General features: G+C 46.8%; 1 protein-coding gene across 10 annotated transcripts in view; it reads right to left on the bottom strand.

The window, feature by feature from the left end:
* KIAA0586 (KIAA0586 ortholog) overlaps nucleotides 1-14,781 on the bottom strand; it is a 165,248-nt gene that overhangs the window by 149,916 nt on the left and 551 nt on the right. For 2 of the 10 annotated variants that reach the window (XR_008306756.1, XM_053248518.1), the window contains exons 1-7: nucleotides 14,536-14,598; nucleotides 13,269-13,393; nucleotides 11,929-12,277; nucleotides 10,818-10,912; nucleotides 9,845-9,908; nucleotides 9,216-9,285; nucleotides 219-384 (exon numbers count right to left, since the gene is read on the bottom strand). Coding sequence is in view for 9 of the 10 variants with exons in the window: in XM_053248518.1 (XP_053104493.1) it covers nucleotides 219-384; nucleotides 9,216-9,285; nucleotides 9,845-9,908; nucleotides 10,818-10,912; nucleotides 11,929-12,250 (717 nt within the window). In the remaining variant the exon portion in view is untranslated. The other 8 variants (XM_053248526.1, XM_053248573.1, XM_053248580.1 and 5 more) reach the window with 8 other exon arrangements.

Genomic DNA, 14,781 nt, shown 5'->3' with positions numbered 1-14,781 from the left:
AATAAATAAATAATATGGTTCTCTGCCCTCAAGAATAAATAAATAAGATCGTTCTCTGCCCTCAAAGGTTCACAATCTAAGAAGGAAACACCAACATCATCCACTGGAGGGATGCTGGGGTTGAATAGGGCCAGTTGCTCTGAGGAAATCAAACCGGGATCAGAACTTGTGGGGTTTAACTTGACAAGTTAAAACTTGTCTGAAAACCAGTGACCTACTTTGAGAAGAGGGGCTGTAGAAGCGATGGCTGCGGCTGTTGCAGCTGCAATGGTTGTAGCTGAATCCATCTCACTGCGTGTTGACTTGGTACTGTCCTTTTTGTCTGGGCATGGGTTATCTAGAAGCTGTACCTTCACCTCTTTGAACACAGGAACGCTTTGGATTCTAAACAAGTAAGATGGGGTGGAGAAACATAGCAGAGATCTGTAAAAATAATGCACGATATAAAGAAAGTGGATGGATAATGAGACGTTTTTCTCCCGCTCTCATAATACTGGAGCGAAAGCTCATCCACTTTAACGGTTTGGCAATAGATTTAAGATGAACAGAAGAAAGTGCTTCTTCATACAACACAAAATTCATTTTTAGAATTTGCTGACACACTGGGTGGCTTCACACATCTCCCTGAACTTTAAGTTTAGTAGAGTGGCTGGAGGCCGGGGAACATACAGGAACCCTGCTTCTGGTGTCAGACGATCATGCCGAGATTAAGCGTGTCATATGAACCTGCTAGTCTCCTACTTGCAGACTGGAACCCAAAATCTGTCCCTCACTTCAGATCTTAGTTACAGGCATCAGGTTCCAAACCACAAATAGGGCAGGATATGCTGAGACTGGCATGTCCGTATGACATACCTAGTCTTGGCATGTCCATCTCAACACCAGAAATAAACAGGTTGCTTACCTGTAACTTATGATCTGGATGAGATCCGTTGTAGCCATAAGAACTGGGTTCTGTGCCTGCGCAGGGACCTCACAGGCTGATTGATTAGCTCCTCATGACGCCCCGCCCGCCTGTACGTACAGTGCTGAGACATTGAAAGCGTCGGTTGGGGCGTCTCTCTCTCAGTTTCTTGCAGGCCGCCCAAGTTGACGATCTGCAGAATGACATGTTCTTCTCCTTCATTAGCACTGCAGCCTGGAAGCTATGGCAACCCTTCTCCATTAGTACTGCAGCGGGGATGGCTCGGGAGGGACTTATGGCTACAATGGATCTCATCCAGATCATAAGTTACAGGTAAGCAACCTGTTTATCTGGATTGAGATCTGTTGTAACCATAAGAACTGGGTGAATAGCAAGCTGTCCCTCATGAAGGTGGGTGCAGTAGACCCAAAGCTCAAGCTAACACCCTTTTCAGTACAGTCCTTCCAAAAGGTGCCTCTCTTGCCATCCTTAAATCAATTGTGTAATGCTTGATGAATGGCTGTTGAAAGGACCAAGTGGCAGCCATACATATATCCAACATTTTGATGCCTGACAGATGGGCTGCTGAAGCCCTCTAGTAGAGTGTGCATGCACTGTCCTGGGTGGTACAACTCCCTGACACCTATATGCGTGAAAAATAAGCTCCACTATCCAGTGGGCCAGACGTTGGCGTGATATAGCACGACCCTTACACTTTCCTTTGTAAGAGATAAAGAGTTTTTTGCTCTTTCTGAAGCCACGGGTCCTGTCAAGGTAATATAACAGGGCCCTTCGCACATCCAACGAGTGTAGTGCTTTTTCCAAATCTGTATGAGCATCCTGGAAAAAAGTAGGTAGGACTATTTCCTGATTTAAATGAAAACCAGTCACCACCTTGGTACGAAAATGAGGATCAAGTCTCATCACCACTTTGTGCGGATAAAACTGTGTATAAGGTTTATCCACGCGAAGAGCAGTGAATTCACTCACGCGCCTCGCCAACATGATTGTCGCAAGGAAAACCGTCTTGAGCGTGAGTAGCCGAAGGGATATAGAAGCCAGAGGCTCAAACAGCTGCTCTGTAATCGCAGACAACACCAAGGATAGGCTCCATTGCTCCATAGGCTGACGAACAGGTGGGTACAAGTTGTTGATGCCCTTCATGAAACGTTTGGACTCTGGATGGGAAAACACCGTCATTCCATCCCAACCTTTATGCAGTGCCAAAACTGCAGCCAAATGCAGTTTGATGGACACATTGGCCAGCCCCTTCATCTTCAACAGTGTAAGGTATAGCAAAACGTCCTTTGGAGTGGTACACAAGGGCTTGATTCCCTTCTCCTTCATATAAGTCCTAAAACGCTTCCATTTGCAAGCGTAGTTGCGGCGAGTGGTTTCCCGTCTACTATTTAGCAAGATACCCTTTAAAACCTGATTCTCCAGGCCGTCATTTTCAGGGCATGTACCTCGGGATGTAAGACTCGACCTTGATCTCTTTGTAATAGGTCTGGTGCGTTCAGAAACCTGTGGAAAACATTCCGTGCTAACTGAAGAAGTGGGGCGAACCAGGATTGACGCGGCCACCATGGGGTCAGCAGAATGCAGTTCGCTCTGTCCTGAATTATCTGAGCCAATGCCCGTCCTATTAGAGGCAACGGGTAGGGATATGCATGGTCCGGACCGGCACCGAGGGGGGGTCTACCTTTAAGGGCGGGGGGTAGAACTTATCCCTCCCGCCGCTCTTCCCCCTCTGGCGCTGTAGTTTTAAGCGAAGTTTTTGGGGCGGCAGTGTTCCTCACTGCCGCCCCTGCCCCCGTCGTCGCCTGGAAGGCTTCTAAAGAGCAGCATGCATGGGTGCGAGGCGGCGCGCGCGCCTGTCGCCACCATGCGTGTGACGTAGGCAGCGTGCGCACGGCAGCGACAGGCACGCATGCGCCGCCACGCGCGCATGCGTGCTGCTCTTCAGAAGCCTTCCAGGCGACGACGGGGGCAGGGGCGGCAGCAAGGAACGCTGCTGCCCAAAAAACTTCGCTTAAAACTACAGCGCCGGAGGGGGAAGAGCAGCGGGAAGGATAAGTTCTACCCCCCGCCCTTAAAGGTAGACCCCCCCTTGGTGCCGGACCGCCAGACCGGTCCGGCTCCGAACCGGTCCGGAGGCCTCCAACATGGCCTCCGGACTGGTTCGTGCACATCCCTAGCAACGGGGGGAAGAGATACAGCAGCCCCACACTCCAGGTGTGTTGGAACGCAGCCCCTAGGGACCCTTTTCCTATGCCCGCACGTGAGTAGTAACTGAAACATTTTCTGTTGAAGGTACTTGGGGTTCATTTCTCACTCATGCCTCTGACTGTAATCAGTGAACCTACTGAGGCTGTCTGCCAAGCAGTTGTCCACTCTCTTTATGTGAAGCGCCACCGGATAGAAAGAATGCTGTATGCACCAATTCCATATTTTCTGGACGAGGAGACATAGCGACCGAGAGACCGTGCCTCCTTGATGGTTGATATAGGCAATTGCCGTCGTGTTGTCTAACTGCACCTGCACTGCCGTCCCCCTGAGCAACGGTTTGAATGACCTCAGGGCCAGGAACACTGCGAGCAATTCCAAGCAGTTGATGTGCTGCTGGGTCTGGGGCTGCGTCCACGCACACTGGATGCGATGGTCCATGCAATGAGCTCCCCACCCTATCAACGACGCATCCGTCGTCACCCAGCGGGTGGTGGCTAACAGTGCAAAAAGAACACCCTGTGTCAGGTTCTCTTCCTTCATCCACCACCGCAAACTGTTTAGAACCTCTTGGGGTATGGACAACTGCATGTTCTGACTGTCCACATTGGGGCAGAAGTTGTGGAGGTACCACCGCTGCAGCATACGTATGTTTGGTCTCGTATACCATACAGTGGTGGGACAGGAGGCCATCAGGCCTAGCAGCTTCTGAATGTGCACTGCTGGTGGATGTGAGGAGTCTAGAAACTGCTGATTAAGTAGTCTTATCTGGTGAACGCGTTCTGTTGGTAAATACGTCCATTTCTCCCTGAAGTCTAATACTGCTCCAATGAATGCTATCTGTTGTACAGGGGTAAGATTTGATTTCTTTCAATTGATGTTGACGCCTAGGTCTTCCAGCAGGTGGATGACGTGCTGAATCTGATGGACCAAGAGTTCTCTGCTGTGACTGACCAGGAGCCAGTCGTCTAAGTATGGATAAACCATCACACCCTACGTCCTCAGGTAAGCTACTATCACTGCCATAACCTTGGTGAAGACTCTTGGCACCGTCGACAGACCGAATGGGAGAACCAAATACTGGTATATTTGACTTCCCACCGTGAACCTGAGGTATCTGCGGTAGTTCTCTTGAATGCCTACATGGAAGTAGGCATCCTTCAGATCCAAGGTTGCCGCCCATGTTCCCTGCACCAAAAAGGGCAGAATAAATTGCAATGTCATCATTCTGAATTTTCTGGTCAGTATATAACGATTTAGACCCCTTAAGTCCATAATTGCCTGGATTCCGCCATCCTTCTTCGGAATCTTGAAATACAGGGAGTAATAACCCGATAGTCTGTCTTCCCACTGCACCGGAGCAATTGCTTGCTTCTCTAGTAGTACTTTGACCTCCACCTGTAATATTTCCGTGGCAGGTGTGAACTTCAGTCCCGAAAATGGAGGCTTGGTCTCGAACTCCAACGCATATCCTGTTTGTACTATCTGCAAGACCCACCGATCTGATGTTATAGTGTGCCATGCTTGGGCATGGCTTGCCAGTTTGATGGAATTCCTGGCAACTACAGGACCGGTGGTAGTGGTCCCGGATTGGTTGGCTGGCAAAGGTGGTATTAGGCCAGCAATTTTGGTGGTTGGATGTTTGTTCGTGTGCAGTGGGCGAACATTCCCATCAAAAATTTTGTTTAGGAGTGTCCTTAGCTTGACGTGTTGCATTTACTTTTGTTTTTTGATTATACCCCTTAGATCGTTGATAGGGTCGGTATTGCCTTTTGAATTCCTTCCTTTCTTGGTACTTGTTGAGCTGACGGTAATAAGGGTGACCCTTTGATGCAGTACCCGCTGTGCTAGAGGTTGACATGAAGGTACGTGCAGTAAACTTAGATTTCTTCAAGGTTTCCATTGAAGTATCAGTGTCCTCATGGAAAAGGCCTTTTCCATCATACGCCAGAGCTTCTACCCTATCCCTCATGTCTTGTTGGAGTGAGGTGGAGCGAAGCCAGGAATGTCTGCACATACTCACAGCTGTCACCATTGTGCGGGATTCCATCTCGGCCAAATGTTTAAAGGTGCTCAATTGCTGCCTAGTTACAGCCGTCATCTTTCTCATAGGTTTCATGAAACTTCCACTGAAACTCTTCAGGTGTCAGGGGTGGAATCTTGTAATAGGGTATCCCACAACAAGTGGCAATATCTGGCCATGCAGGCTGCATAGTTTGCAATCTGAATTGCAAGACTAGCCGTGCTGTAAATTCTTCTTCCCATTACATCTATCTTCCGGCCTTCCTTATCCGCAGGCGTCGTGTGGCGGCGACCACTCTTGGATGTAGTGGCGCAATCGACGACCAACGAATTAGGCACTGGATGATGGAGCAAATAAGCATTGCCCTCCTCCGCGATCCTATACAGATTTTCAAGGTGCTTAGACATAGGTGCTGCAACCTGCATAACTTCCCATGCCGTCTTAGCAGCCTTACTGATAGCTGGAATCATAGTCAGGATGAGAGGTCTTTGACCCCCCTCATCATATTGTAAACAGGGTCTACTTCGTCCGCATCTGTCACGCCCTCGATCTCAGATAGCGAGGAGGAAGGGGAAGCTGACAGCCTTTCAGCTGATGCAGGGGTGCCTGAGGGGCAGAACCCGGCTGTCAGTTCCCAAGAGACGGCTGAGGAAGGTCCAGCTGATGTTTCAGAGCAGGCACAGCAGTCTGAGGCAGCAGAGACAGCGACGGACAAACTAGAAGATGATCTGTGAAGGCAACCCCCACTGATTTCACAGCAAAGGTGTGTCACAAGGCGAAGAGCACAGCTGGAAACTATCAGGAGGAGTATACACCTCTTGCAGAGGGCTGATAAGCCTTGAATCCCTGCCAGCTGAGAGTTATCAGCTTGGACTATAAAGCATGTCAACAGCTTTCTGTTAGCCACTGGAAGACAACATTTGTCAAACGCCCTGAGCCATTTTGGAAGGGCGGTATACAAATCAAATAAATAAATAAACAAAATAATAAACCCTCATTTTGACAGCTTTCAGCCCAAGCCAGATACAGAAAACTATTCCGAGCCATGTTTCGCTTCTGTAGCCCAGTTTGTATTGTGGACTATCTTCCTGGACTTCCCTTCTGGGTGGCCAGATTGCTGACAGCATCAAGGGATTTCAGTTCCATTCCCAGAGCCTCCGCAATGTCCCATATAAGGGCGTGATACGCCTTTAATTACTCTGTTGGAGAGGTAGAAAGTCTAGGAGGCACATCCAAAGGAGGATCCAACCTCCGACTCACGTCATCCGACCCAGAACTCACATCCGAATCCTCTGCCATAACATAGCTTTCCGGCGAGGAAGGTGGTTCCGCAGGTGGCGGTGTTGACTTCCGCTTCCTCTTGCCATCTGGCTTCTCCACAGGTCGCCTGGCCAACAGCTGGAGCTGAGGCGGATGTTCAGGGTCTGGTTGCACAACAGCCGCTGGTTGAGGCTGTGGCTGAAAATGTAGATGCACAACCTGGTCCTGCAGTAGTTGCGGCTGCAATTCCATAACAGGTGGTCGTGGCTGCGGCTGAAAAGCAGGTGGTTGTGGCCGAAGTGGCACTTCCTCACATGAATGCGCGGAAGGTACTTGCAGTGACTTCCAACGGAGGTATTCAGCATAGTCATCTGGTAGAGTGTGGTGGAATCCACAAGCAGGCATACCCTGCACTGATGTTTCCGATGCCTGTAGTCGAGCAGAGGAATAGGAAGGAGTCTTGGGCAATCGAACAGATTCCATCTCATCATTGTCTGCATCGAGCCTAGTACTCAGGAACCCACGGAAAGTAGATCCGGAAGGAGTACTTGAAGCAGAGTCTAACAAGTCATGCAATTCCACATAACCTGTTCTATCCCTCATCTCCAAACTAGGTGTTCTAGACGTTGAGGGGGAATGCCCGGGAGTCCTCGCTGGGGACAGCAGGTGAGGGATCTGTCCTGCCGCCACAGTCATAACTGGAGCAGACATGGACGTCGAGGGCTCATTAGGAAGCATGGATTGCGCTGCCGCAGACATCCCCAAGGTCGATGTCGACAGGATCTGTGCCATCGACGTTGAGGTCGACGTCGACAGGACATGTGCTGCCGATGTTGAGGCGATCTGTGCCGTCGACGCTGTGGCCGCATTCAATGCCCCGGTTGAAGGCAATGCTGCAGTTGATGCAGATCCAGCTCTCGATATAGAGGCTACCGATGCCGAGTCCGACACCGAACTAGGAAGCTGCCCCAGTGCAGCCGCAGTTGACTCATCCGAGTCACCCTCAAATGCTTGCACCGAAGCCAGAGAAGGGGTCCAATGCGCCCTATCATTTCCTTTCGGATGGTGTCCACGTTCCCTACGCCTCTCCTCCTTAGACACATCTTTAAGTCTTTAAAAAACTTTTTCCGTGCATTTAGCACCACTAGCCATCACGGTTTTAGATTGCTTCGCAGTTCCACGGGCGCTTGACTCTGGAGAGCTCGATGCCGACCTGGCCCCCGACGCTGAAGGCTTTGACATTGATCGGGAGTCCAGTGAATCACACGGCCGCGGTGTTGGCAGTCGGAATGCCTCATCATATAAGGCCACTCAAAGGTGTAACGCTCTATTTTGTCACGTTTGTTTCGAGAAAGAGCAACAAACTTTATAAGCCAAAGTGTTATGCTCCTCTCCAAGGCACATCAAACAAGCTTCATGGTAATCAGTAGAAGGGAGTTTAGCGCGGCACTTAACACATCTCTTGAAGGTCTTTTTAACCTCCATTGCCCGCAAGCGGCAAATGAAACTCTCGCCAATCTGTTTGTCCGTCACATAAATTCAGTCCAATGTTTGTTCAGAGTTCAGCCAGGTAAACAAACGATCTTTCACTACAACAAGTTTCGTCTAGAGTACAGCAAAGTCCAGGCCAGTCTGTATGTCAAAACGAAGCATATCAATCTAAGAAGTATTTCAATCCGAGGAGCTAGAGCTAAGAGGTGCGATCGCTATGGCGGTCAAAAAGAAACAGAGAGAGACGCCCCAACCGCCGCTTTCAACGTCTCAGCACTGCATGTGCAGGCGGGTGGGGCGTCACAAGGAGCTAATCAATTAGCCCGTGAGGTCCCTGCACAGGCGCAGAACCCATTTCTTATGGTTACAACGGATCTCAATCCAGATCTAGCCCATGTCTCTGGCCGCTCTGCCAAACTTCAGGTTTGGCATGATGTTTGAAGCCATCTAATATGCAGTTGTGGCCATTAACTTAGATGGCTTTAAAGGGCGAAAAGACTGGTATATCAAAGGCTATTAGCCCTGCCAGCTAAATGAAACCTCCATTTTCAGAGGAAGTATGCCGCTGGATACCAGTTGCTGAGGAGCAAGAGAGGAAAGGAAGATTGCCATCTTGCTCTGCTTATGGGCTTCTCAGAACCATCTGGTTGGACACTGTAGGAAGCAGGATGTTAGACAAGATGGACCCTCAGTCTGATCCTGCAGGGTTGCTCTTATGTTCTTAGAAATGCTGCATGTTGTAATTTTTTAGTTCTTCTCTAAAGAGAGAGGTACATCTGTGAAAAAGTTTCCCCTTAGAACGGCTATATACACAAGCACTCAGTGGGTTCTCCAGCAATGATCTTTCATGGCCGAATTGCCACATTTACTTTCCAAAAGTGATGCATACTACACTTATTTTTGAGGTTCTCCTGAGCCTTTGGGTTGGATAAGGTCCAAAAGGTCAAACAAAAACCCAAACAAATATTGGCCGGTGTGATTCGCAGGCTCCTGTCGATGGAAGGACCTGCCGGGGCTGCTGCACAACTTCAAAGGTAGCCCCAATGGTGCAGCAACGGGGCTGCTGCAGAATGTGGAAGCAAACCATTTCTGGGTGGCAGCACAGCACATCTCTCACTGGAAACAACGAGAGGAGCATGCACTGCTGCCCAGAAGTCGTTTAAAGTCATTCCGCAGCAGGCCTGTCGCTACACCAGCAGAGTTGCCTTCAAACTTGCATGGCAGCCCCAGCAGGTCCTTCTTCCCAACAGGAGACATTCAAGCCCTTAAAAGAAAAAGGAAACAAAGAGTTGAAATGACTGTCACACTTACCTCTGCTTGAATACAGCTCTTGCAGCCTCCCTCTGACCAGTATCATACTGGGAAATTAAGAAGTCAGCTGCTGCAGAATGACAATACAGAATGGACTTTACTAAACTATATCCGCAATGCCCATAGAAGGCAATCTTATGAAAAAGCAAGCAAGGGCTTCTACTCACTACTGAAACCTCTACACATGGCAAGACTGGATCTTGGGTTCTGCACCTTCTCCCCACTCCCAGCCTCACACAGAACATAATACCAAAACTGGAAATTGTGTGCTTTATTTGAATCCAGGATCTCTCTAATCTTGTGATCCAAACGCCGCTTTCAAATGGGCTATGGATCTAACTGTGTGATATTCTGGGTGGTGAGACTGAGTATTAGCAAAGCAAGACCCAAGTGCCATGTTTTAAAAAATTAATAAACTATTATCCATTTGGGTGTACTAATGTTTATTTGCAGGTGGTTTTAAATGCTTAACACTTTTCTACCAACTATTTATCATAGAGGGGGAAAATTAGACATTTGAAACATTATTTATTAACATTTCAAAATAAGTCACACTTAAAAGTTATTGTTAGTGACATAATATGAAAGACGTTGCATGTTTTAACCACATATTGATATTCGGTAATTACCTTCTTGTTTAATTCCATCTCCCTTCACTAAAGGAACACTTAATGCAGCTTCATCTGTATACACCTATCCAAAGTGAAAGGGTAGGAGTGAGAAACACTTACGGTTCCATTCTATATATTAAAAAGTATTAAAATTACTTGAGTATATATTATATTCCAAATATGGGGAGTACAGCACAACAGCTCAATAGACACTTTTAAAGGAGGGATGAACAACACTTGACCCCCAAGGTCCTAGTAAATATGAGTACGACAAATATTTATATACCACTTTTAAACAAAAGTCCCCAGAGCAGTTTACAAAGACAGAAATAAAAGAATAAATAAAATGGCTCCCTGTCCCCAAAGGGCTCACAATCTAAAAATGAAACCTAAGATAGACACCAGCAACAGCCACTGGAGGGATGCTGTGCTGGGGGTGGAGAGGGCCAGTTGCTCTCCCCCTGCTCAATAAAGAGAATTCACCACTTTCAAAAGGTGCATCTTTGCTCAGTTAGCTAGTGAAACCAGCAGGCTCTGTTAACATCTTAAGAGCCTCTGTTTTAAGCAGAAAACCTCCCCCACCTTTGCAGAATGAGTCTTTAGTTTTTAAAAATGGGACATCAAAGTTCTAAAAGGAGGGCAGGGGACAAAGGAAGAAAGTAGAAAGCAATCAAAATTATATTTTTTTCAACCGTCATGAATTCCAGGTTTTTTACTCAGGTTTTCCAAAGTTTGATAACTTTAGTCAGTGGACATCTGCTATATTTTCTGCAACTGCACAGGAGAACCTTTTTACAGTTGTGAATCAGCCACTGAGGAGGGCTCTCTCTGAGCCCCAGTCAGCTGTATATGGCCTACGGACAATAGACTCAAGAGACCATGTAATATTTTAGCAGTGAACATGTACAAACAGATAGTTTTCCCGAGAGATACAGAAATGGCAAACATTCTGATGAAGTACCCTCTGTAGGACAAAGAGCAAAACACTTGCCATGTTTACCATTGCAGATAAATGTGAAGGCTGTACAACCTTTTCAGTTGATCGTAGCTGGTCTGAAAGTCTGCCAGTACACGTGCTTACAGCACCTAGAAGAAATTATTCAAATTTCAAATTATTTCAGTATCATATTTCAAAATTGATCTTTGTAGTTGAGATAGTTGTTCTCACATATACTACTTGTTTCTATACACATAAGGCCAAATAACTCCTACAGGATAGTATCTATCTATATATATTCAGTTAAAAAAGGAACTAAAAACATTGTGAATGTCATTAACCCACCTTATTATATTCACACAAAGATGAGAACTCACAAAAATTATGAGCTATTTAGCTAAACAGTCTGGCTTCAGCAAAAGGTATCACTGAAAGTCCATAGTATGCAAGCAATACAATTGCTATTTAATTTAACAATAGTGGTTCATAGAACACGAAACTCAAAAGGTCTCACAAGCTCCCTTTGCATTCACCTGTCTCACATGAGTCCACCTCTCTCTGATCTCAGAACATTTAAACCAATGGCAGCTTCCTGACATGGAAGTAGGCACAGAAGTTGGGAAAAGGAAGAAAGCAGAGGTTAAGGGAAAATAAGTTAGGGCAAAGCCAACTGGGAAGGAAAGCTAGAGCTGGCACTTCTAACCTAATGAATATTTTGCTAGTTATCCAGACATATGAATAAAACAAATATTTATATATTGCTTTTCAACAAAAGTTCTCAAAGCAGTTTACACAGATAGAAATAAATAAAATGGCTCCCTGTCCCCAAAGGGCTCACATTCTAAAAAAGAAACATAAAATAGACACCAGCAACAGCCACTGGAGGGATGCTGTGCTGGGGTTGGATAGGGCCAGTTGCTCTCCTTACACTCAGTAAAGAGAATCACCACTTTTTAAAGGTGCATATTTGCTCAGTTAGCAGGGGATGTTAGCAGACATATTAATATTACAGAAAAAAACATTTTACAGAAAAGTGCTACTTCTGGTCTATAGGCAACCTCAGATAAAAGGCTGCAAATACTTGCAAAAAGGAAACTTTAGAATGACATCAATAGGTGGACTGCTGAACTTCAAAAGGTTAAGAATGCATCGTTTACAAACATACCCTTTGCTACATCTCCAGAAGTTGCAGTAGTTGGCTTACAAGGTGCAGGTTTATTCGTCAGCAATGCTGGCGGAATATAAGCTGCTTCATCATCAATCAACATGGAGCACTCTGGACGACAGGGTGGAGGCACTTCTCGAAGCTTCTTCAGGGAAATTCTGATCCTTTTCTTAGTGCAAGCAGCAGGTCTGCTATCGCCAGCCACAGCTGTTCTTGTGGGAAGGGGTTTTTCTTTCATGTGGACGCTGGTGGAGTGGATCAGAACGTCACCAGCAGTGAGGCTAGCCAAAGAATCCTCACTTAGACCAGAACTCTCTTCCATGAACCATTCACAGTGCAGTTTTTGCTTCTGTTAAATGAAGCACAAAAATAAACAAACACTAAGATCTACAAAATTCAGACATCACAGATGGAGAAAAGAGGAACACAGCAGAAGTAGGATTAAGACACCAAAAGCCTGCTGTTACTATAACAAAACACAGAACAGGCTCAAGTGGTAATCCCAATCACCAACTTTGGCATAAAAGCAAGATCAAATTGGCCTATCAGACTATGACCTTGAGTTTTGCTTACATTCATTCATTCAATTTCTATACCGACCTTCCAAAAATGGCTCAGGGCAGTTTACACAGAGAAATAACAAATAAGATGGCTCCCTGTCCCCAAAGGGCTCACAATCTAAAAGAAACATAAGAGAGACACCAGCAACAGTCACTGGAGGTACTGTGCTGGGGGTAGATAGGGCCAGTTGATTTACAGATGATTTGAAAAAAGAAAAACAGACACATTTGCTAATCAAGTAGTCCATTCTACAAAGCAGAAACCACAGGAGAAACTGTAAGACAACCACCACATCTGCAGGAGTCCCAAGCTTGCACCAAACAACCACTTGCAGAGAGGACATAATCCCCCACTTCTTCATATTCCTACCCCTTGAAGAAACGCAGTGCTCACATTGATTCTGTAAGGAAGTATAGGTAAAAGAGGAGTTATCTTTTCCTGTACTTCTGCGTAGCCCAGTACAAGAGCTTGATAGCACTTCATGGAGAGCAGCCATTCAGAGGACTGTGATCAGCTCCATAAGATGGACACAAGGGCTCCCAGAATTTTTACAACACAAAAACTGCCTTGCTTCTTCAAACTAAGGTTCACTGAATGGAACATTACATTTCCAACATGGATGTCCAAATATGGTTTGTCTCCATCACACCTGCTGTTCAGAGGTATATTACCTCTGTACATGAATGTTTCAATACAACTAACTCACAGCTCATTAGGTTTCCTCCATTAATTTACTGATCCTTTTTGAAAGCCAGGCAAGCTGGCAGCCATAACCACACCTTGTGGCAAAGGAATGTAGAGAATAAAGATGGCTTGCTTCCTCTGTAAGTCCATAAAAAGTCTTCATATTCATTCCATGCAGCAAGGTATCAGGAGGCTCTGGATTCTCAAGGGATGCACTGAACTACAAACATAAGTGTATATTTTATATAAGTAACTGAAAACAGAGATAAGTTTGTTTTTATTTGGGCATTTTGGCTTCCGCCTTCATCAGCGACAGTAGATTGAAAAAGCTGGTATGTGACAAACAGGTGACAATTCAGAATGATGAGATTACAGGGTTCCATAGGAGAAGACAGAAGCATAACGGAATCTGGAGACCAATACATTAAACCGGGCTTTACCCTCATTTTCTCTCCCTCCCGCTATGGAATCCTGCAGTCACAACACTCCTCATGGCCACCGACCTGTGGCTTACACAGAGTTTTTCAGTAAACTGTCACTGATGAAGGTGGAAGCCCAAACATCTCACTCAAAACAAATTTATGCTACCCTCAGTCTTAAGCAACCTGTCTGCAATTTCTTGCATGAGTATGAGTGAGATTAAAATCAAACGGGTCTCCAGACAAGTAGTTGCTGGATCCTGGAAGGAAGCAGCTAATCGCACAGTGATTCTTCTTTATTAACAGGGACTAACGCTAGTGACTGAGCGCAAGACGGACCAATGGTCTGACTCAGTACAGGGCAGCTTCCTGTGGTCCTATGTAACAGAACATAGGAAGCTGCCATATACTGAGTCAGACCATTGGTCTATCTAGCTCAGTATTGTCTTCACAGACTGGCAGCGGCTTCTCCAAGGTTGCAGGCAGGAATCTCTCTCAGCCCTCTCTTGGAGATGCTGCCAGGGAGGGAACTTGGAACCTAGATGCTCTTCCCAGAGCCGCTCCATCCTTTAAGGGGAATCTCTTCCAGTGCTCACACTTCTAGTCTCCCATTCATATGCAACCAGGGCAGACCCTGCTTAGCTATGGGGACAAGTCATGCCTGCTACCACAAGACCAGCTCTTGTACTGTACAAGACAGTACAGGGGATACAAGGAAAACGTTTCGGCTTCTGCAGCTGCCCAATAATACACAGATATATAAATGAAATTTCCTGCCACATGATTTTCTAGATGTTAGACAATCACTATTATTACTGACCACACATCATTAATTATCAGTATTGTTGTTATTATTGTTAGCAAACCCCCTACCCCCCAATAACTTCAGGCTACCCACAGGGCCCGCCCCCCCTTCCTATGGGGCTCTCGGGACTTCCCTCACCCGCCTTCCCCACGGTGGACCCTCATCCTCCCCGGCCCAGGTGCGCTTGGCACCTGCCGTCACTCACCAGCAACACCGGTTCCCATGGCAACGACAGCGCCTCCGGGCGGGGCTCCCGCCGCTTCTAAACGGACCAGTTTAGCCCAGCCCCCTCGCGGTACGCGAGACGCGGAAAGCCAGGCGGAAATTGTTGGCGCATGCGCAATCCCCTCCCCCGCACACCCGCCCTCCCGTGTAAAAGGGCCA

The sequence above is a fragment of the Hemicordylus capensis genome, chromosome 1 (genome assembly GCF_027244095.1).
Source record: "Hemicordylus capensis ecotype Gifberg chromosome 1, rHemCap1.1.pri, whole genome shotgun sequence".
Taxonomy (NCBI): Eukaryota; Metazoa; Chordata; class Lepidosauria; order Squamata; family Cordylidae; genus Hemicordylus; species Hemicordylus capensis.
The sequence above is the reverse complement of the archived record's forward strand: the minus strand, read 5'-3'. Positions and strand labels throughout refer to the sequence as shown.